Source organism: Lontra canadensis, unplaced genomic scaffold (assembly GCF_010015895.1).
Source record: "Lontra canadensis isolate GAN:19392208 unplaced genomic scaffold, GSC_riverotter_1.0 scaffold92, whole genome shotgun sequence".
Classification (NCBI taxonomy): Eukaryota; Metazoa; Chordata; class Mammalia; order Carnivora; family Mustelidae; genus Lontra; species Lontra canadensis.
This window is the reverse complement of record NW_022631086.1, coordinates 4,526,931-4,549,786: the sequence shown is the minus strand read 5'-3', so window position 1 is coordinate 4,549,786 and position 22,856 is coordinate 4,526,931. Positions and strand designations below refer to the sequence as shown.

The 22,856-nt window shown below is 42.8% G+C and overlaps 1 protein-coding gene across 1 annotated transcript in view; it reads left to right on the top strand.

Moving 5' to 3' along the window:
* NOX3 (NADPH oxidase 3) overlaps positions 1-22,856 on the top strand; it is a 56,471-nt gene that overhangs the window by 3,869 nt on the left and 29,746 nt on the right. The window contains exons 5-9 of the mRNA XM_032836484.1: positions 6,415-6,560; positions 9,103-9,284; positions 12,524-12,653; positions 17,762-17,854; positions 19,618-19,871. Coding sequence (XP_032692375.1) covers positions 6,415-6,560; positions 9,103-9,284; positions 12,524-12,653; positions 17,762-17,854; positions 19,618-19,871 — 805 coding nt within the window. The remainder of the gene's footprint in view (positions 1-6,414; positions 6,561-9,102; positions 9,285-12,523; positions 12,654-17,761; positions 17,855-19,617; positions 19,872-22,856) is intronic.

Genomic DNA, 22,856 nt, shown 5'->3' with positions numbered 1-22,856 from the left:
AAGAACAAGAATACAATCTATCCATCTCTAGATGTGCAGACTAGTTGTCAGGATGTCTCTTGGAAACCGGAGACTACGAGGCCATCGGCTCGCCACTATTGCAAAGAGAATCACCTCCAAGTCTAGCATGGCTAGCGGGTTCCATTCTGTGAGCCCTGCTCCCTCCTCCACTCCCATCTCTCTCCATACCCCCTTGCTTCTTCCCTTGGCAATGCCCAGCCACTGGGTCCCTGAGTAGTCTGTGACTTTGCTCCTTTTACCCCCTTCATGTTAAATGCTCTTCCTTTCCTTCCTCAGTAGATAAGGTGTTGCCATATCTGGGACTCCCTGCCTGGCCTGTCTTCCCCTGACCCTCTGGGTCTGAGCTCCCAGCCCACCTCTCCTGCCTGCCCCTGTCATGCCTCCTACTACAGAGTAAAATTTCTCCAGACTCTGATCTCCTCAGGGGCTGAGATGGGCCTTACCTGGCTTGGCTTTCCCAGCCCCTGTCATATAAATCCTCAACAAATTTGGTCAAACCCGAGGATGAGCAGGAGTCAGCCAGCTGGCAAAAAATTGGGGGAATTTGCAGGAAAGGTACAAGACCATGCAGAAGTTGTTCAGGGACCCAGCAGCAGCTTGGAGAGGGGGGCGGGGGGGGGACAGGGGAGGAAACAGGATGTAGGCAGGGAAGAGATGAAGAGATTCAAAATGATGCTGGTTGTCCAAGATAAATTCACATTCTGCGGCAACAAGAGGAAGCAGCACGCTCTTCTCCCTCCTTCCCTCACAAATCCCTGGAGAGAATCAAATACCACTCGGGGGGTCTCTTCTGCTTGAATCTCCACTGCTTTGCAGGGATCCCAAACATCCCTGGGCTCTAAACAGCCCCCCACACCCCCGCAGGGTCAGACTGTTTCTGAGAGCAAAGCACTTATCCCCCACCACCGTCCCCCACCACCATGGCAACCAGCAGCGCAGGGCTGTTTCCATTCCCAGCAGAGGCAGGAGGGTGGGGAGAGAGCTCTCTGCTTCTCCAAGCCCTGACATAGCAATTATTACATTTCACACTAACTAAGAAATGCGGCTGGCAACTGCGCTTTTAGAAGAAAAAAAAAAATGCTATGCCCTGGTTTCGTAGATATCCCTTTGCTTTTCACATTTCGTCCTTCTGGTGTATTCACTTGGGAGCCGCTGAAAATGTCCCCGTGCTTATTTTATTAGCATCGCCCATTATGCCACTTTTCAAATAGCCGACTGGCTTAATAGAGGTGTGTAACCTTGGAAGAAGAGGATCCGTATCGAAGTTTGCGTGCCAGCCCCTAATTTCTCATCCGTTCCTCTATAAGTTGAACTGCAGGCTTTAATTGGTCAAATCATTAAAGGATGTAATTAGAGCCTGGTGGAAGTAGGCTGGGGAGGAGGAGCGAGACAAACAATGCTATCTATAATCAAGGGCATCACCGAAAATGCAGTGACAGAAACTCTTCTCCTGGCTTCCTGCCTTCCCACTTGCCTGCCTATGATAAGAGCCTCTGGAGCATTCTTCAACCGCTAACAAATCATTTTCAGGGACCTATAACCCCAGTGGTATAAAAATTCCAGCCTCACAGCCCCTTCGTTCTTATGAATGTGGATCCTTCTGGACTCCGTGGTCCAGAATGGACCTTAAAGATCTTCCAACTGAATAGCAGTTCTGTAAGCAAGATCGTTCTTCAAAGGCAGCTGTGAATAGTGACCCAAATGGCTTACAACTGCTCAGCTGGGGGAGGGGCGCGTGGCGGGGTAACAACTACCCCCAGGCAGCTCCTGATGCGCTGCTAAAATTAGTTTATATAGCTCAATAAACATAAGAGACAGGTTGATAGGAGTGCACTCAGAGGAAAGGTACTGAAAAGAAAGACTTGGAGACCCCAGGATAGAAGCCCAAATTCTTCAGGACCAGATTGTTAAAGAATTGTTACTAATCCAGTTCCGCAAGAAGCATTGGGACCTCCAAGGAGGCTGTCTCCCCTGTCCTGTCCAGCATAACTGAGCTTGATTTACAAATGAGTGGCGTGCAGTAGTCTAGAGTGCCAGAGTCCATGTGCATTCCTGCGGAAATCAGACCGCAGACTTAAAAGTTGGGGGGCCAGGCTCTGGCTGTAGATGCACAGCCAGGATTTGTCCCTGGGTCCTTATTTCTGACGGTTGCTTAATTAGGAGGTGACTAACTCCAAAATGACTGTTATCACTGACAGGCAGGCAGAAAGATAGCAAGAACTGACCGCCCTTCCAAGATTCTCCCTCAATTATGCTTCCTTTGATCTCCTGAAAAATAAAAAGAAGGAAAGAAAGAAGGAAAAGAAACTTTCTCAGGGCAACTGGCTCTAATTGTAGCCTTTATGATTTTTTTTGTTCGCTCTTCAATAAAAGCTCCTTATTTGAACTCAGAAGTTCACACACCAATTAAATGTGCATTTGTGGTTTGTCCAAGACTGCTGCTCTCTTTTAACTGTAAAAGTACTTTGGTGAGAAAATAGGATTGTGAAAAGACCCAGTTATAGCAACTTTTAGCCCTAGCATTTGGGTGGATTCTGGAAATGTGTATCTCGGGCTTTTCTACGGGCTGGGCAGAAAGTCCTCAGGGGTACGGGGAAGAGCCCACTGGCATAAATGATGGCATGGGATTCGCTACAAAATTAAAAGTCTGCTTAAGCCAGTGTTGCTTTTGAAAACATTAAAACATGTGTTCCGTATTTGCATCACTTTTCCATTAGAGTACAGACCCCTTTGGATGATAAATGTCCCCAGTTAATTTTGAAGGAGGCACAGGAGCCTGACTGCTGGAAAGGAACCAAGATATCATCTCGTTTCCGTTCAGTCCACCCATTTTACAGATAAGAAAGATAAGAAAGTGGGCTGAAAGTAAAGAACTGAGAGGTGTCCTTCTCAGTGTCTTTCCAGCTACATTTTAACAACTCTAGTAACAGGATAGGATTCTGATGAGTGAGAGAGAAGAAAGTCCAACCCTATCACCATTGGATCACTTGCTTGGAGAAACAGGCACTGTCAGTGTAGATAGCATGGCTATTCATATCAAAATTACTGAAGCGGAGCACCTGGGTGGCTCAGTCGGTTGAGCTCCTGGCTCTCGTTCTTGACTCAGGTCATGATTTCAGGGGTCATAAGATCGAGCCCCATGTCCAGCTCTCCGATCAGCAGGAAGTTAGCTCTCTCCTTCTGTCTCTCTCTCAAATAAATGAATCTTTAAAAATAATAAAATAACTGAAGTGTTTAAAGGGAAGAATGGAACATATAATGTCTGAAAAACAGCAAAATCAGTATCTCCCTGGGCATCTACCAAGTCCCAGCAGCCATGGAGTTCGTGGGTGGGGTACCGTTCATTCGAAACCAAGATCACAATAAAATTAGGGTCCAATGTCAGAGGAAATAAAATGTTTAGACAAACCAAATGGGCACAAGTAGTTTTCCTTCTGAGAATTCCTGAGATGAATGAAACAAGATATTCTACTTGTTATCTTATTACCTGTAAAAAAGAAAACAAAATGGAGGCTGTTGGAGCAAAGGAATAGTTCAGACATGAATTTTAAAGTAATGAAAAAAAAGCTGGGAAGAGTAGTTCTCAACAGATTCCCTCAGGAGCTACCTCCTAAAAATTATCCTGGGTTTTCTTATACTACTTCATTAGCTTCCTCAGCTCTGTTATAGGAGACCCGGCAATAAGAATAAATAAATAGTTCAATATCTTTGCTCATTCAATAAATGTACTTAAATCTAGTTTAACAGTGTCAAATTCTCATGTGGAAATCAATCTAATAGGAAATAGATTGTGATCAACAACTCCTCACACAGGAGGAGAATGTTATGGAATGCAGAATATAAAAGACACAGAATCTGTCCTGTACTTCCTTTCTGGATGTCACAGATTATGGAATCAGTAAGTGTTGGCACTTGATTTGGCTTGAAGCTCAGTATCCGCTTCTGTAAAATGGGAACAGCTCCACTCTGTCTGGTGTGCTTTAGTCCGTGGAGGAGAACCGAGGACAGCCACAGGCAGAAGGATGAGGGTAAAGGGGCAGAGAGTAAAAGGAGAGTTTACACCCACCTGCAAAGAGGACTCCAAGGGTTACAGTCGGTCTTAGGAGCTGTTTGACTCTAAAGACACCAAGTGAGCCATTCAAAGAGTTTTACCTAAGCCACAGGAGAAACTGGTTTTCAATAAAGCATAACATTTATTGAAGTGAAAAGAAGCAATATAACTTAAAGGTAAAAAATGGGGCTCAGGATTCAGGCAAACAGGGTTTATTCCACCTATGCCTTTAATGAACTACAAGTGCCATTAACTTTTTGAATCCTGGTCTGTCAAATGGCAGTAAGGCTAATACCTGAGTATTAAGTGAGATAATACGCCCAAAACATCTATAATGGTGTTTGGAGTATAGTAAGTATTCAGTATCTGTTAGCTATGAGAAATAGGACCTGTTTAAAAAAAAAATTATGCTGATTGTCAGAAAACAGTAATTAGGAATACTGCTAAAGATGTTTGCATTCAATTTACCACATGGTTTTCATTTCATATATAGCATATAGGGAGAGATGACTTCTAGACAAATGTTTCTAGCTTTGTGGACACTGAGACTATACAAGGCAGTCCTGCATAGACACCACCACATTAATGGACAAATGGAACATAAGGAAGAAGTACAATGACCTTTTGGTGCTACTCACACCATACCCATAAGGAGACAGTTAACATCATGGACTCAGAAATACCACCGTGCTTTGCCTTCTTAGTTGAGCTTCAACTAAAGGCATATTTGAAGTGATTTCCAACTTTAAGCCTGTAAGAAAATGTGCAAAAAAAAAGAAAAAGTATTAGCAGGGAAAATAGTACTCCAGTACTGTTGCAGCTACAGACAACCAGCTGACCCTTCCTCCCTTCCTGTAAACTCATTATCACTCAGCAAAATCTTATTCAGTACATACTGGTAGTAAGCAATGTGCCAAGTGTTAAGGTTATAGATGTAAATAAATACTCATAACAGGAATGTCTAGGAAGTGTTATAATTAAATCATTGCTGTATCATTGGCATCATTGGTGCAGTGAAATTGAAAGATACTTGATAGAAAACAACTTTTGAGCTGGGTCTTAAAGCACGAAAACAACCTTGCTGGTCAGAAAAGGGAATGGCTCTGATCAAAGAAAATCAGGGGACAGAGAGTAAAGCTAAATGGCAGATGGCGTTTCTAAATACATCTGCTCTTAGGACTACGGGGACCAGAATGCCACCAGTATTCTCAGAAGTCTCTGCCGTTCCTTCTTCCTCCACTCCCCGCACCTCAACCCACAAAGTACAGCCATGGAGGATTCCAGAATTTGCCTACAACGTGTAGTGACTATATGAAATTAGCAGCCACTGCTGCTTTTCATGGTGGGGCGGGGGGCGGTATCAACTGGGGAGTTATCTACACCCTGGGTAATGAATTCTCATTTCACACTTGAATCTGATCCCAATGGCTGGCATCAACGGGTCACCCAATAGGGTTTTCATCTGCGGGAAAAGCATCAGGAGGAGGTCCTTGTCTGGATGTTGTGACTGCTAGCTTCCCCACAGATTTTGTAAGACAGAAAAGAGTGGCATTGGGCACAGACTCCTCAGGCTAAATTATGCTGTGTTCCTGAGCAAGTTCTCCTCATTTAGAATTTAGACATCACCAATTCTCAGAATTAGAAAGCTGAGTTTTCTTCTTAAGAATATACCGAGAGGATTAGTTCTATAAATACTAACTTATTTCAATCCTCTAGGAATAACACATGCAAAGATAGTGTATATATGTGTATGTGTAGAAGTGACTATACATATACACTGAGATATATAAAGGAAGAAAAGAAAATATAATGTCTGAAAGAGAACAAAAACTCTTCCCTGGTATCTATCCTATCTGTCATATGCACAGATGTCCATGGATATGATACACAGTACTCAAGAATAATGCTCTGTGATTGCTCGGAAAATATATTACATAAGATATGAAATACGGAATCCATAGACATATGTATAAAACAGAATGTGTTCTATATATAATATGGAATTTTATATATAATGGAACATATATATATAATTATGTTGTGATATCCTAATACCTATTCCACTTACAGAATGAGCATATGTTTATAATTAAATTATGGGGAATTGAGATTTACTTTATTTCTTCCTATAATTAAAATGGATGTGGCAAGTCACAGCATGCCTTTAGAACAATTCAATCCACTCTATTCAAGATACTGGGAAAGATGCACAAATAAATCACTCTTTGGAGATTACACAAACCAGAACAGAGAAACTTGACCATGGAGGCATTGCATTTCTGAGTAGCCACAAAGGAAGAAATCCGTATGGACCATGTCTGATCTCACCTCCTCAACCGTAGCCATCCACATCATCGCCCATTTGTGCAACCTACAGCGTTACCACTGGAGCCAGTCAGCTCAAGCAGAGGGACTTCCAGCCGCTCTTTCCAAACTTGGCGATGCCCCAAATGAGAGCTACCTCAACCCCATCCGGACCTTCCACACAGTGAGTCCTTGCATGCTACCTAGTTTCTCATCTGAAAAGTCCTTCCTTTTCCCGTGGCGTTATCAGGAACACTGTGTTTCAAAAAGCTATTAATAAAAGAGCTGGAGAGAAGTTTCTGCCAAATGTTAACATCAATTTCACCATTTTCTTAAAAAGCTATTTTTTTCATAAATGTTGCTAAGAGGTTATGAGCAAGAAGAAAAACTGATGCCACTTAATTAGTTTATAGAAAAACATAATAAATACACCTAAACAGAAAATACAATAACCTGTTAAAACCCTGATATTTTAAATTTTAAAGCAGCTCATGATTCATTACATTTTTGTTGGTGGTGGTGTTGGAATCATAAAGAGCGTGAAGTGCCCTCTACATCCATGGATTAAAAACTGGATGTCTTCATCTTCAACTCACTAAATTGTTTTTGGATCTCTTCTCCCATACCATATTTTGGCACACATGGGGCTGGCTGATCTGCCAAATCAGATACTGGGCAGAGTAGCTAATTTCATAATGGGGCCTGCACGGCTAGTGACATCATTCATGCTAATTACCTGTGTGCATGGAGTGGCAGCACATGTGGGAAACAAAACCAAAAATGTAGCTCCAGAAATCCACCTGTGGAGATAAAGATATTCCTCTCCTTTCCTCCACTCTTACCCCTTTTGTCCTGGTTGATCGAAATATCGGGTCACAAATTACCCCACTGGAATAGGCATACAGCGTGTTGAACAGGCTAAAAAAAATCAGTATTGTTCAAGAAGAATCCAAGACAATGCACTCCAGCCGTGGAAATATCTCTTTCATGACCGTTTTGCCTATGCAGCCTTTTTTGAAGAAGCAACATTCAGTCTCTTTGGGGGAAAATTCTTCCACGGCATGTCCCTAATTATCCTAAGATGATTTCCAATATCAGGCCATTAATCAAGGAGAGCTACATTTTCTTAGCAGACAACAATCAGAAGCCCAAGTTTCAAAGTTATAAGTCAAAAACACAGATGCTGTAAGCCTGTGGGAAGACCTTTGGGGTCCCTCGTTTGAGCCACAGTATTTATGTTGGCACCTACTTGGGTGAACACTTTTCCCTACTAAGTGTTCTGGGGTGAACGCTTTTCCGCACTGAAGCTCATTGTTACAGACAACCAAGAATAAACCTCCGTATTTTGAAAAGATGATACAGTGAATAATATTTATTAGAAGGACTTTGAAAGCAATTTAACAAGATAATTAAGTTACTCCCAATATAGTTTTCTCAAAATTTTAGAAGCAATATACTATGTAAGTGTTAATTAAGTTCAAGAAACCCTCTACTTTAGGGTATTTGGAGAAAGATCAATAATACAAATTGGTACATTTGGAGAAAGTACCCATAACACCAAGTGTGCATTATGGAGTATTTTTAAAGAGATGCAGTGGGATTTCTTTAGAGGGTACACGGCTGCGCAAACCAGTCTACAAAAATATGTTGCAAGAAAAGGGAAGTGGGGATTTGCCTTAATAAGCAAAGAAGGATGATTTGAAATTAGCATAGCCTATGATATAAATGGATTTCTAAAATGCCTGAGTACACTTGCAAAAAAAATATATCTTTTAAATGTTTTAGACATACCCCTTTCCATTTTATTTCAACTATTTGCTCTATGAAGGAAAAAAAAAATAAACAAGGAGAAGTCCCTACCCAAATTACCTTGAGATCTCAAAGCAGCCCAAATTAATGAGATTTTACTGACAAAAGATACAGTGTGAGTTTATTGAGCTCACGGTTGGTCGTCTCAACGATAGTAACACAACGTATGAATACTAATGACTTGGCAAGGGTATGGAAAACTCACAGTAAATACAAAGTGCTTTGTGATTCATATTCTAAAAGGCTCTTTAACCATCCCTTGCACTGACAGGTCAGAATGCCAGTCTTTTGGCAGTGTCTACCAGATAAGAATAGCTGTATCTTTATTGATCACCTAGGATTTACAAAGCCTTATTCCAAGCCTCCTGAGGTGGCATGAAAGAAATGCAAGTCATGGTCCTTCCAATTAAAAAGCAAGAGCAAGGAATAACTACCAGGGGAACAGAATGTGCAGCTGCTTTATTAGGAATGCCCCTGAGGGATCTCTCCAAAAAAAGTGTTTATTAATGTTAAAATGCAATTAGGCATGGCAAGCCACATTTTTATTTTAAAGATTCAAAACGTGAGACTTGGATTTATTTTACAGTACTTTATCTTAAAATTCATTTTCATATATTGTCTTCATTTCGATTTAACGTAATATCTTTGACAGGAAGGTTGATTTATACAGATGGAAAACATGTAAAGGATTCAATTGCATTTGATGAAATTGGAGCAAAGCAAATGCCTGCCATCAAACAGGGCAAAGGAAAGGACAAGGAAGCTCCCTTCTTGAGTCATATGGGGACCCCTTTTCGAGGCTAATATGCTCCTGATAAGAACACCTTGAATTACCCCCTGCATGGACTCTCAAGTAATGACCCTAAAATGGAAAGGTAGAACAAAGATGTCAATGTCATGGTGCTTGTTTCTTTTAGAACACCATCACTGAATCGCTAACAACCATTGCGGGTGTTACTGGCCTCGTCCTCTCTCTGGCTTTAATCTTGATCATGACCTCTTCCACCGAGTTCATCCGACAGGTCTCCTATGAGTTGTTCTGGTGCACACACCATGTGTTTATCATCTTCTTTATCAGTCTGGCATTCCATGGGGCCGGGTAAGTCCATAGTGTGCTCAGAGTGTAAGATTTTTATGTCTGTGAACCTCGAAATCATCTTAGAAAGCCCTTTGGATGGAGGAACATGACTGGCAGGGACTAAAGAACACACAGAAGTTACGGAAAAGAGCATCCACTGGGGCAAACACCTTTTTTTTAGTAACTGAAAATAAGCAACATAGATGATGAAGTAATATCTCTATTTTTCTTGCTAACTCTGTTGGGGAATCTTGACATGTTTATAAGATGCAGAAATTTTAATGAATGCTGAGAACAATAGATCTGTGTTTCATTCAGAACGTATTTTTGCAATCCAAATGACGTTAGTCAGGATATGTATTTCGGACACCCAGATGTCGTTTCTGCTTCACCAAAACCACCTACTGGGAAAACCGGTATGGGGGAGGGAAGAGTGTGCCAGATGGCAGTCAGATCAAGGCTCTGCCACTAGCCATCAGGGTGGCCATGTGCAAGTCCTTTCAACTTTATGGGCCTCAGTTTCCCCATCTGACTTCCAGGATTCCTTCTTGCCCAAACATCTCATACAATGCCATTCCAGTATTCAACACTTGCCTGGTGCTATTAATCTCTCCATCAAGAAGCTAGAGTAGCAGCTCAAATACAATGTTTCAGTTCTTCAAAGAGTCTCAAAATGACTCTAGACCAAAACACCAATTGATACCTGTTCACTAGTTTGTCCCACATTAATTATTTCATAAACTGATGCCTTTTTTTTCATTTCACAATTTTCAGAGCACACTCATGTGCATGGTCTGTTTGATCCCAACAACTGTCCTGTCCCATAAAGAGGGTGAAGTTAGCCCTATTTTGTAAGGAGGAAGCAGGTTCGGGGATTAAGCCAGTGCCTCCAGGCACCAGGATGAATAAATGCCGGAGTCAAACGTACGGCACCAGTCTTCAGACAACCCAACCTTTCCTGGTGACCAGCCCTGCGGAACAGCTCTTCACTGGCTCTCTGGGGAAGCATTCCTGACACCTACAGGAATGTACCAGCCCATCCCCTCTTGCACATTTTTCTCCCACCTTTTCGGCTGCTGAGTGAGCCTGAAGGGGGCTATGCTTCCGCCCTGACTTGGAAGAGGCTGGCCACAGAGACCTCGGGGCCTGGCCAGGCACACAGGACACAGTGATGGTGGGGCTCAAGGCAGGATGGGCGGGGGCGGGGGGCAGGGTGCATAGGGAAACTCTGTGTGATTCACCTCCACCACCCCCCTCCTGCTAACTGCTCCCTCAAGCTCAGCCCTCCACTTCTGATGAAGGTCACTTCTGTTGCCATGGCCTAAGCCTGACTAAGAGCTCCCCACCATCCACCAGCTCGTCTGACCCCCAGACGCTGTAGAAGGGTATATGTTACCCTGGGGAAAAACTACCAATTCGTCTGTTCATCCTTAGACTCCTACTCAGTCAATGGTCCTATGTATGCTGCTGCATGGCTGACAGCTTTCTAGTCTTTAAAATCGGCAGTTGGCTCTCCTGATGCTTGATTCCTCACCCTGACTCTTTGTATTTTGTGGAGAAGGGTGGATGGTCCCAAAGTGCTCCACCCCAAAGACAGCCAGTCCCCCTTTCTCTGTGAATTCTTCTGCTGATGCCGGGGCATTAACCCTTACAGCACGTTTGAGAGGCTCTTCATACTCCACATGGGTCTAGAACTCCTCGTCACAAAAATCATGCATGTGTCACCCCAGATCCTGCCTCCCCGCATTCACACAAGAGGACTTCAATGGGCCAGTGTTGCATTGGAGATATTTTTTAATATCCAAATAACATTTCATAAGATGAAATATTTTAGTCATTTTAACTTAGTTGAAAGGCTTATTTTGGGATAAGGGTTTCATTTAATCTTCTCAGCTTGAAGTATTCCACAGCCACTGTTTACAGCAAAAAGTAATTTGCAAATTCTATACAAAATGCCAAGGAAAGGAGGATTATTGGAATGTGTTAAAGCCCACTAATCTTTCTATTATGGGATAGCATAGATGAAGACATAACTATTTTTTTAATTTTTAAAAAGATACTGCATTTGTGAAATGTTCTGAAGTTTAGATAATATAGAGAATGTTACCTAGAGCTTGAGAATGATGGTGTTAAAAATTTATAGAATCTTTTCCTCTGGTTCCTATCTATTATTTGCCTTTCCCATGTCTGGGCTTCAACTGCTCATGGGAGATTCACAGATAGCTATACTCATCTAACTCAAAGGGGTGTTTTGGATGCCTTCCACATCACAGACTGGGACAAAGGCCAAAATGTCAGTTCTCCAGGCTGAGGTCTGAGGTCCCCAGGGTCATTGTCACTCCGTCCTCCAGTGCCCAACGTTGCAAAAGGGGACATGTTGCTTCACAGGTTACAGGTCATGAACCTGGATGATGCTAGAGTTTCTCAGTCTGTGAGTATGTAAGTCAATGTTTTTATTCATAAACACCTAAGAACTGAGCAACTCCCAGATTGCATGACCTCAATTCTTAGGCTTCGCAGCCCGGTGCACTGATGGGTAAACCGAGGAACTTGTACCAGAGCAACTTGTCAAAGGTCAGTCAGTGCTGCATTTGTGGCAAATATAATATAGCAGGATTACAGGACTCTTGATCCAGTGCTCCATTCACGAAGGCAGTCTTCTTTTTTGCTCTCATATTCGTCATGTAGTCCTGAAGACATACTTCCCACTGACCTATTTTGACCCTGTCAAACACTACGCCTGCTAGTGGTCACTGGGGAAAAAAACATCATTATTCAGGGCACTTCTTCTGACTCCTTCACTTGAAAACTTCGAGGTACTCAGAAACAAACCAAAAAGGGTAGAAGTTAAATAAATCTGCAAAAGACCCAAATAGTACAAAGTTAGCCAATTAGCCCGAATCAGCAATCAGGACGAGATGTAACCTAATTAAATTCAACAGTCTACAAAAGGATGTGTTCAAACAATTTCCCTTCATTATGAATTCTCTAATATAGACACTTTCAATTTAACACAGGATACCGCAGAGGGGCACTTCTTTTCTGGGATCTTCAAAGTTACTTGAAGCTTCTTAAATTCCTATTTTTAAAGATGCTGAGAGAAATGAGTGACAGCCCGAGTTTCAAGACCCTTGAAGTGTTATTCCAGAGCCCATTGTAGAATATATTGTAGAATATATATCTGTGGTATCACCAGACTGCAAAAAATCAATTTTAAATGTTTAAGGTTTTGTTTTGTTTTGTTTTGTTTTAATGGCAAGTCGGATTGTTCGAGGCCAAACTCCTGAAAGTCAACTGCAGCACAACGTCACCTTCTGTAGAGATCACTATGCTCAGTGGCAGAAGGTGGCCCCATGCCCCGTGCCTCAATTTTCTGGCAAGGAGCCTTCGGTAAGAGTGAACCCAAGAGCTTTTAAAAAATAGCTGTCTCCATAGTTAAAAGAACTAGAGCTTTATCTGCTTGAGAGAAAGAACAGCCCATGTCACCACTAGACAAAGCCAACTCTTTATTAAGTGTCCTAATGGAAAAATCTAGTTATGGGTCATTTTAAAAGAGGTTCACTGCCAAAAGCGTTCTGTCCACTTTGAAATGTGCTCCTGCACTCGCATTTAACTGTGGATGTCTGTTATAGCGGAATGCACAGAACCGAAACTGCTCATGACCCCATCTCTGGTTTGCCTTCCTCTGCTCTGCAAGGTCATCTCCCCGTCCCCCTGCAGAACTGCCTCCGCCATTCTGGAAATTAATAGCACCACTTCTCCAATGGATGTTAAGCAACAACCAAATGAGGAGAAGCCTGCCCTCTTTATTAAGCTTGCCTTCTTGCTTCCGACAACTTTGGGGATCAAACAAATGGGGATATTAAACGCATTTATTTCCTGTTCTCATTAAGCTCCCATGACTGAAATAATGATGGTAGACAAAAGGAGACCTAATTCATTAGAGTGGACGATAGCATCCACAAGTTCTCAAAAGTAAGATTTCCTGGGCATGCTGTCATCATTACAGTCGGTAGCATAGGTAAATAGAAATAATGACCCTATTTGGTCTCCTCGGGATTCTTCGAACAATGCAAGCTGTGGGGCAGCTGGGTGATGCATAAAAGCGAATCAATGAAGCTAGCAGATTAAAACTAGAAGGAAACAGTGCTCCCAAAATATGTGTCATTAAAAATGGAATAACAGTATGTAAATGCGGGGGATTCAGGAAATGAAGTCATCAGCTTACGAGGACTCGAAGGATGGACTTTTTCTAAAATCCTCGAATATATTAAATTAAGCACTGGATTTTAAAAGTGAAAACTGCTAGGAGGAATGTTTAAAACCGAGAGAACTGGAATAGATGTGCCCATTAGACTGTGGTTCTTTTAATGGTCAGTATAGATTGTCTCTGTCTTAAACTCAACTATTGGTAGCCAAGACCCAGCCTGCATATTAATGAGGAACACGAATGCCTCTCTAAAATCTTCAGCTACCTCGTCTCCATAAAAAAAAAAAAAAAAAAAAAAATCAATACTCTCCCACACTTAATGAATACAGACCAGATCCCGCTCTGCAGCGGATGCTGACATTAATTATTATTAAAAGGGGGGAACTTACCCATCTCTCTGTTAACTCTCCCCTGCTACACCTCCTTGCACACCCAAACTCATGTTGTCACTCTTTCTCATTATTTTTAATGGATCCTGATTCAAAGCATGTGTGGGCTGTGTAATTACTGCTTGGCTGAATGTACAATATTCTCTCTGATGTCTTATAGACACTGAATCCAAAAGGCATCTCAAGGACAAGGAAGGGCTCCTGCGCTCTGCTGCACCACATCTCCCCGTCTCTTCCTCTTTGCCTCTCCTAACTGACTTTTCACAGTACTTTCATCGACAGAACATTTATCAATCCACCTTCAGTGGTGCACTATCGTCCATGTTAGGAGGGAGAATGCTTTTTGTACATCACCGCGAAGATACCGCACTGATCGAGGGAACCAGTTGTTCCCTTAACCCCCTTCTGTCTCTGACTCACGAACACATACGAGGCTCCAGAGTTGAGAGCTGTTCATGGAACGTGTTCTCAAAAGAAGCCTGGTCTTCCTTAGCCAAAGAAGCACCTTATTTTACTTAATTACATCAACAAGTGACAATAATACTAATAATAATAAGGTTAACACTTTTTAACTTATCAGGGCATGATGTCAACAGTAGAGGAGGAAGCTTTAACTGAGTGAACGTCAGCGTAGCAAACTTTTTCTAAATGGCTGTCATGTGCTTGCAGTTGCGGTAGATGCAGGATCCACAGACATGACTCTTTCCCCTGGAAATCTTATTGTCTAGAAAAAGAGGCCGTTTATAAACGTAAAATAAAATCAGAACCAGCATGTTCTTATTTTCTGGTAGGAATGAAAAACCAGGAGTGAAAGTGAAAGAAACAAGTTTCATTATGGCAGCTTTTAAATCAATGTAACTTTATTTCCCATCGTAAAATATTCACTGTACCGTGACTCTTTGAGTATTTTTGGAGAAGAAAAACTAAAGCGAAGAAGCCATAGCGTGTTTGAGCATGAAAGAAACTTCGATGCTACATAGCCCCGCCACTTTATGTAACAGGTGGAGAGCCTGTGACCCAAGTTTTCGTGTCTTCCCTGCAGTCACAAAGGGCATTCCCAGGAAAACCACATCAAGAAACCAGAGCTTCTATGGCCACGAACTCTCACCTCTCCTCTCTTCGGCATTCATTCTGAAACTCCAGGCTTCTCCCACCCCTCACTTTGTCCGCTCTCTGCGGCTCTCCAGGAGAACACACCCCTGACACTGTATTTATCTCTGTGACTAAAGCTAAAACATGTGAGAACCCGGAGGAAACCCATCCAATGATTTTCTCCAACTCTCTCATTTTACAAAGCAGAAAATTTGAACATTAAAAGGCCCAAGATTTTCCACAAGTCATAGGTGGAGGGATAGTAACTCCAAGACCGGAAACCACGTTTTCTGAGACAGTTCAGGAACCCCTCCTGCTCTGCGCCCTGGCCTCCTTCTGTCTTTGCTCACGCTTCCTATCCCAGTCGTGTGCAGGATAACCTAACACTCACCTCTGGCCACTTCTGTCCCTCACTCCCTAACTCCCAGAGGCTCCAGGAGTATCACGGTATACCCAAACTGTGTTTTCTCCTCCTGGAGCGATTTATATACTAGAGCAGACACAGAACCAAGGACTCATAGCTTACATTTTCCTTCCTGACTAACCACACAAAGAAAAATAATCCATCCCATCTTCTTTTTTTTAAGATTTTATTTATTTATTTAATAGACAGAGATCACAAGTCGGCAGAGAGGCAGGCAGAGAGAGAGGAGGAAGCAGGCTCCCCGCTGAGCAGAGAGCCCGATGCAGGGCTCGATCCCAGGACCCTGAGATCATGACCTGAGCCGAAGGCAGAGGCTTTAACCCACTGAGCCACCCAGGCGCCCCAATCCATCCCATCTTTATCAACATGGAAGAATCCGAGACTGTGACTGATTTGACACCCTCAAAATGAAGTGTGTGATGTCTAAAACTTTCTAAAATGGGCATGGAAGATTATTTATAAAAGCACATAGATACTATGTGAGTGTTTTTGCAAATATCTCTCTAAGCTCACACAGAAAGAATTGCATTCTTGCTATCCTTTCTGTAAATATCCAAACCAATTCTCAAAACACTTTGAGGTTGATTCAAGCATAAGAGACTGAAGGATTCATTCCCTTGGTCCAACCCCATCCTTCATGTCTACCCCTTCCCAACTTCTCCCATCCTCTGCTCATCATACGGGCTCACCCACCACATAGGTGGACAAAAGGCTTCATTCTCTCTGCTATTCTGAACACGTCGCTGAGCCCCACTGAGGCAGAAAAGAATAAGTGGGTCAAATTGCTTTGTGTTGCCTGCATAAATCGAGCCTTTATCAGGCCAATAAGAGACCCCCAGGGAAAAAGCAAGGAGGGTTGATGTAGGTGAGCGGAGGTGCTATGCACACAGACCCAGCAGTAAACAGAAGAGAAATACACAAACAAGGTAACAAAAGCAAAAATAACACTGAAGGGCTTGTGACCCGTCCCCAGAACAGACACAACAAGAGAATGGGTAAGACTCACTAGCATAAAAAAGGGTGCGTCAGCTAGAAAGGGTTTAGGGAACATGAGTTCAAAAGGATGAGACAGCCTTCCTGCTCCTAAGGTAGTGTGCTAGTAGGAAGGTTGCGTGCACTTAGAATCCCAAGCAGAGAATTTGGGGAAATTATGAAAGGCTTGAGTTCCAGTCCCGGCTCCCCGGGATCGAGTTCTGTCTCCCTACACCATGCCACCCGTTCCCACAAAATCAGGGGTTTTTTTTTTTCTTCTTTATATGAAGAATTAAGTGAGATTTCAGAAAACATCCTAAAATTCAATGAATTACTGAGTCTCTAATGTTTTGTAAAACAAGGCTCAGCAGCAATGTCAGCACACGGGACAGAAAGAAGCACGATTACATGATAAGTGCACAGGCCAGGCGGTCAGACCCTTCTGGGGTCATGTTTGTCGGGTGCACCTTTGGGACCCCGACAATCTGTTTGATGTTGCTCCGCCTCAGTGTCCTCTTCCTAAAACCAAGAGAATACTATGTGCCTCGTAGGGTCGCTTGGTATCAGACCTAGTATAAGTCTTCAAACATCAGAAGTTCCCAGTCCCTCCCTTCCAGGGGAAGAGGACACCTTACATTTGTGCACAACACTAGCACAAGACTAGCCTGATGGCAAACTGATCATCGGTAATTCAGATTAGTCTCATAAAATCTTAACATAGGAAAGGATTTACTAAGAATGGAAATGTCCGTTGTCACAGTCATCCAGAAGACTGTGGAGTATTTTGTTCTGATTCTATAAACCCACATTTAAAGTTCTGAGACACTGCCTTTATGTCTTATTCCTGATAACATTGGATACCCATACACGTGTGAGTGTGTATGTGTGTGTGTATGTGGGTATGGGCGTGTGGGTGTGGGTGTGGGTGCTTTTTCAGGCAGAATCCCCAATTGTGATGCATTGTTGGCCCAAAAAAATTACTGTTGAAAATGTTTTTATTTAATTTTCCATGACCCATTTTGGCTCAGAAATGTAGCTCTGTAAGCCTTTGACTTTGGCTGAGTTGGGAGCATTTATGACCCTATCATATGTAACATAAACATCAATCTGCTTTCCTATTTCTTTGCAAATTCAATTATTTCTAATTACATAAAGGCATCATTGATCAAGTAAGCATAAAAACCAATACAGAAGAGTTTAATCTCTTAAATAAGCTTGTAGGCTTCAAGGAATAATTGAATGTTATAGTATTTAATACAAGGAGATATCTTTATTGTTGAAAACTGGCCCAAAGTTAAAGGAAAATGTCTGAATCCTATCATGTTATGTATTGATTTGGTTCAAATTGAAAATATTTGGTTTCTATTCTCATTTCCTTTTCCTCTCTCTCTCTCTCTGCTGTTCTCTACAGGCTTGGAAATGGGTTTTAGGCCCTGTGGTCTTATATGCGTGTGAAAGAATAATGAGGTTGTGGCGGTTTCAACAAGAAGTTGTCATTACCAAGGTATGCGTGTAACTTTATGTCTGAATAAAAGCCTGAGTGTAGATGAAAATTTTTTATTAGCCCAAGTTTTTAATTTGCCATTTTTATTGCAGAACTGTCTGTAATTTAGAGGCCCATCTTCTGTTCTAATGATTGCTTGTATCCCGCGCATCTTTTAGTGTGACTAATTTTACTGAAGACAGAGATCAGGGCTCCAGACCGAGACACGGAATTCTGATAAAGGTTACGGAGCCACCCAGGAATCATCCGTTCTGCTTTTTATTTCGGTTTCTCACTGGGGCTTGGGGAGGATGGGCGGGGGGACGGAGTCAACTTTACATTGCCCATGGTCACTTCTAGTACAATCACCTCCTTCCACACGTAAAGATGGTGATTTTGCAAACACACAAATAATAGACAGACATTTTCAAAGGCACACACTTCCACTCGGAGCTACTGAGCAGAGGACAGAGAACGGTCATCCTCAGGTTCAGAGACAGCGGGAGAGCGAGGGTGGGGGGAACCTAGTGAGTGAGAGCCCCAGGGAGTGTTTTCCAATTTGCCCCCCTCCTCACAGCTCTCTAATTTTACCATGTGCTGGAGGAAGACATGAGTAGCTAGACCAGGAAAAGATGTGTAGGACCCTGAAAAGTACCAAAGACCCTGCCCCCAGTGTTTTAAATGTCCAAGAAGAAATGCTCCGCTAACCAAACCTTTATTGCTAATACAATATTAACAGAATCCTCTATCTCCTTAACTGTCTTCATGAAAGCAGATGCATAGAAATTGCTTCATATTTCTGTTTTAAGCTGTTTCCGTGTTGCTGCTTTTAAGTTAAGCACCAAAGGATATCAGGCTATGTCAAAAGCCAGACAGTAAAACTTCTGGAAACCCACTACAGCTGTTACTAGGGAGACAATTTAACAGCAGAATCAGAACAAATATCAGTAGGGAGATGGGAAACAGAACTAATGATTAAAATGCTGTGAGATTCTCTTCCGAGTGGAAAAATACTGTCACAGGATCTAGATATTTGCTTTTGCTCCCTTTCGCCTCCAGCCACAAAAGAAGACATCGGAGCCTAGAGAGATTTCTTTTCAGGAAACAAGATGGAAATGAGTTCTTTCCTTCCAATAAGCAGCACGTGGCAAGTCTCTTTAGTGATGAGAGTCTGCCTGCTGCTTCCTACACCTCAAACTCAGAGTCTGAGCAGGACAGGGGATGAGACCTGACTAAAAACAAAACAAAATGAAATATTTCACAGTGAATTTGGGGATAGTTTTCCATTTAGAATGAGACAACAACAGGGTTAATCAACCAGAGATTTGAGAAAAGACTCAGATCGTTGAAAACAGTACCAGACAGGGCCTACGTTTTAAAACCATGGAGATAGCTCAGTGGGTCTTTTAATAACTCTAAGCATCATTAAGTGCGGGATCTGATATGCTGGATCCTATTGTCTTGATCCTGGCTAACGGAAACTAGCAAGAGCTTGGCCTTTGGAGACGTAAAGTCACATGTCAGACAGCACGTGGCACCTGGGTGCAACTACCCAAATTTGGGATGGCACTCTGAAGGAGATAAGCTTCACGCTTGCTGGAGTTGCCAAGCCCAATATAAAAGGCATGGCAAAGATCCCTGGAAGGAAATAGCAAATGGCAGATGTAAAGGATACCTCAAAAAAAGCGGATTCTAAAATTTAAAAACCTCTGGTGGAACAAAAGCCATTGTCTTCTCCCTTCACCTGAGAAAAAAGAGAAAACGATTGTCTTGCTCTGATTTAGGTGGTGAGCCACCCGTCTGGAGTTCTAGAAGTTCACATGAAAAAGCGTAACTTTAAAATGGCGCCAGGACAGTACATCCTGATCCAGTGCCCATCCATATCCCGGCTGGAATGGCACCCCTTCACCCTCACCTCCGCTCCTCAGGAGAACTTCTTTAGTGTTCACATCCGGGTTGCGGGAGACTGGACGGAAGCCTTATGTAAGGCCTTTGGGGCAGAGGGACAGACCTCGAAGGAGCTCTGCAGCCTGCCAAGGTAGGAGCCTGTTTCTTTTTTACGTATAACTTAGAATAGTATAACAAGGCAATATCTTTATTCTAGATGGCAAATTTTAATCTATTTTTTTTAATTTAAGGACCTATATAAAGAGAATAATTTAGTGGATTTCCAGTAGAAGCAAGTACATTTCTTTAAAAAAAAAAAAAAATAGAATGTTCGACAAAGGCAGGCAGAGATCCAGGAAGAAGGAACATTGTGCTTTCTCAGCTCCAAAACAACACTTGGCTAATTATATGCAGCCCGCGGTGACTAAGACAGCCCTGTGAACTTTTTGCTGTTACAGTCTGAGGTCTTTACATTTGTTATTTTGGTCTTCCTGAGGAGGAGGCTTTACAGGCAGAGTGAGGCTGGAGAAAGAGCTGAACAATGACGGACTGAAGCTCGCAGAGTGATAAAATGACTGGATGGTCCAGGAGGTTGCGCCGTTCAGTCCATCGGTGCTGCTTGTGTGTGGGGCACAAGCACCGGTGACCCCCATTAGGCACCAGAAATAGAGATGACAAAACACTGCCTCCTTTCTCTAGAACTTCGAGAGGCCAAATGCCATCAGCACCAACCTGCAGGCAGAGGATTTAATGTCGCTGCAAGGTCGATGTGCGGAGGGTTGGCCTGGGAAGGGTGGAGAAGCATGCAAGACATCCATATTCATTTCCTAAGGTTGTGGTAACAAACTGGGTGGCCAGCAACAGCAGAAATGTATTCTTTCCCAGTTCTGGAGCTCTGGGGCTGGATCTAAAGGACCACCGGGCTGTGCTCCATCTGCAACCTCTATGGGAGGCGCTTGCTCTCCCTTCTCCCCATTCCGGGGGGTTTGCCAGCAATCCGCGGCCTTCCTTGGCTTGCACTTGCAGCAGTGCCTATCCTTGTCATCACATGATATTCTCCCCTCTCATGTCTGTGTCTCTGTGGCCTCTTCTTGGAAATCTGAGTCCTGTTGGATTAAGGGCCCGCCTGCCTCCTGTATGACCTCATCTTAACACCCCTATTTCCAAAGCAAGTCACATTCTGAGGTACTGGGGTTAGGACTTCAACCTGGCAACGGGGGGACATGATTCAAAGACAACATCTTATTCAGACAAGCCTGGGCCCCAGTGTCAATTACCACTCCTTGGCCCCCTTTGGCAAACAGTGGTTGAAGTTGGTTCCCATTCTCCGAGCAGGATAACCCAAGAAGCAGGCCAAACCCATGTTTAAAGCCCCAGGAAAATGGACACACATAAAAGGGTTGAGAAAAACATTTTGGAAGAATCTGACATTTCAAAAGGAGCATCAAGAGATTCCTTCTCCTGCCATCCTTGGAGGGTGTCAGAAACTACCAAACAGTGGCCACAACCATAAGAAATTAGGTGGTGAATGCTGTCAGGACGCACTTAGAATGGAACTTCCTGGGGCAGGGCACTGCCTGCCCTCCAGTCTATGTCCGGTGCCTGGAACAGTGTTGGACATATATTGCACGTGGAGGAAATACTTAATGAAGAAATTAATGAATACCTAGACTCAGTGTGGATGTTTTAGCTCATTTTTAACAAATATTTACAGGTGGCAAAATAGGCACTAGAATAAATGTAAGGCACAGAATCTAGTCAACATACTGTCCCTTTTTCCTCCCTATCATAGGACACTGAACCATGACTGTAGAGCTGTGGGCTTGCTTGTGTTTACTGGCTAGGAAGAGTCACATGCCTTCATCTCAAACATTGAAACTAAAGAGTGGTATGACAACGAACCAAGTGTAAACATCATCTGGTCAGAACAGAGCTCCAAGTCAGATGGCAACACCCAACTGCTCCTCCATTTAAGACCTTCTCTTTTTAATCATGGAATGGAAGCAATGTCACAACATTCTAAGATTCAGAATGTAATGCAAATGCTTAAAATCAGGAATAAAATTAGACACACACACAAACGCGCGCACACACACACGCACACACACACACACACACGTCCCTGCCCTCCTTTTGGCATTGCCAAGATCAATACTTTCATCCTGTTGCTAGCCTCATCTCTACTCTTAATGTACACAGTTATCTGGTCTATCAACCAATCTTAGCTTTCACAAACCAACTAGCATTTCAGCCAATACCCCAATGAGAACTTGGAACATGCTTCTCAGGAGTCAATAGGCTTACCATCCGCGAGGTGCCTTATCAGCTCACAGCCTGACACGGTATGCCCTCTCCCCCTCCCCCAGGCCTCCCTGGGCTCCCCGCCCCACCTCTTGCTCCCTCCTTGAACGCAGCCATTTTTGCAGCCTTCTTGACTTTCTCCTACACTGACCACACTCTCCTAAGCGCCTTTATCACTGCTGTTCTCTCCACCTGAAACATTCTTCCCCAGATTTCTGCTAGGCTGCTCCCTCACACCCCCCACCCCAGGTATTTGCTCAAAAGTCTCCTAGTGAAGTCTTTCCTTCCTGACTCATTTGAGACAATGACCCCCAAAGGACTCTCAGTAATCACTTTGTCTTGAGCCCTACTTTATTCTTCTGCATAGTACTGATCACCATCTGACATACTAAATAAATATCTGCTCATTTATCTCTTTATGGTATATCTTCCCACACTAGAATAGAAGTTCCATAAGAAAAGGGACATTATCCATGTGTTTCACTTTGTTGTCTTGTCTTTAGTGCCTAGAATAGGCTCTAACTCTTAGCTGTTGCTCAATAAATATTTATGGAATGAATAAAACTGAGTTGTTGGAAAGAGTGCAGTTTCCCTTTGTTGGTTAAATTCACTTGACCTCTGCTTCTATACAGGTATAGGCATATGTATTAAAAGTAGAACCAAAAGAAACCCTACAATTTCTTCAATTCTTTAATACATGAAGAATCAGAATGTTATTGGACTTCTTGAATGATTTTATCTCTTAGAGTTGATTCAATTTTGAATTGAATCAAACATATGGGAGAGAGCACTATAATTTTTCACTGTTTTGAACCCAGAAGGGATTTAAGCCAGC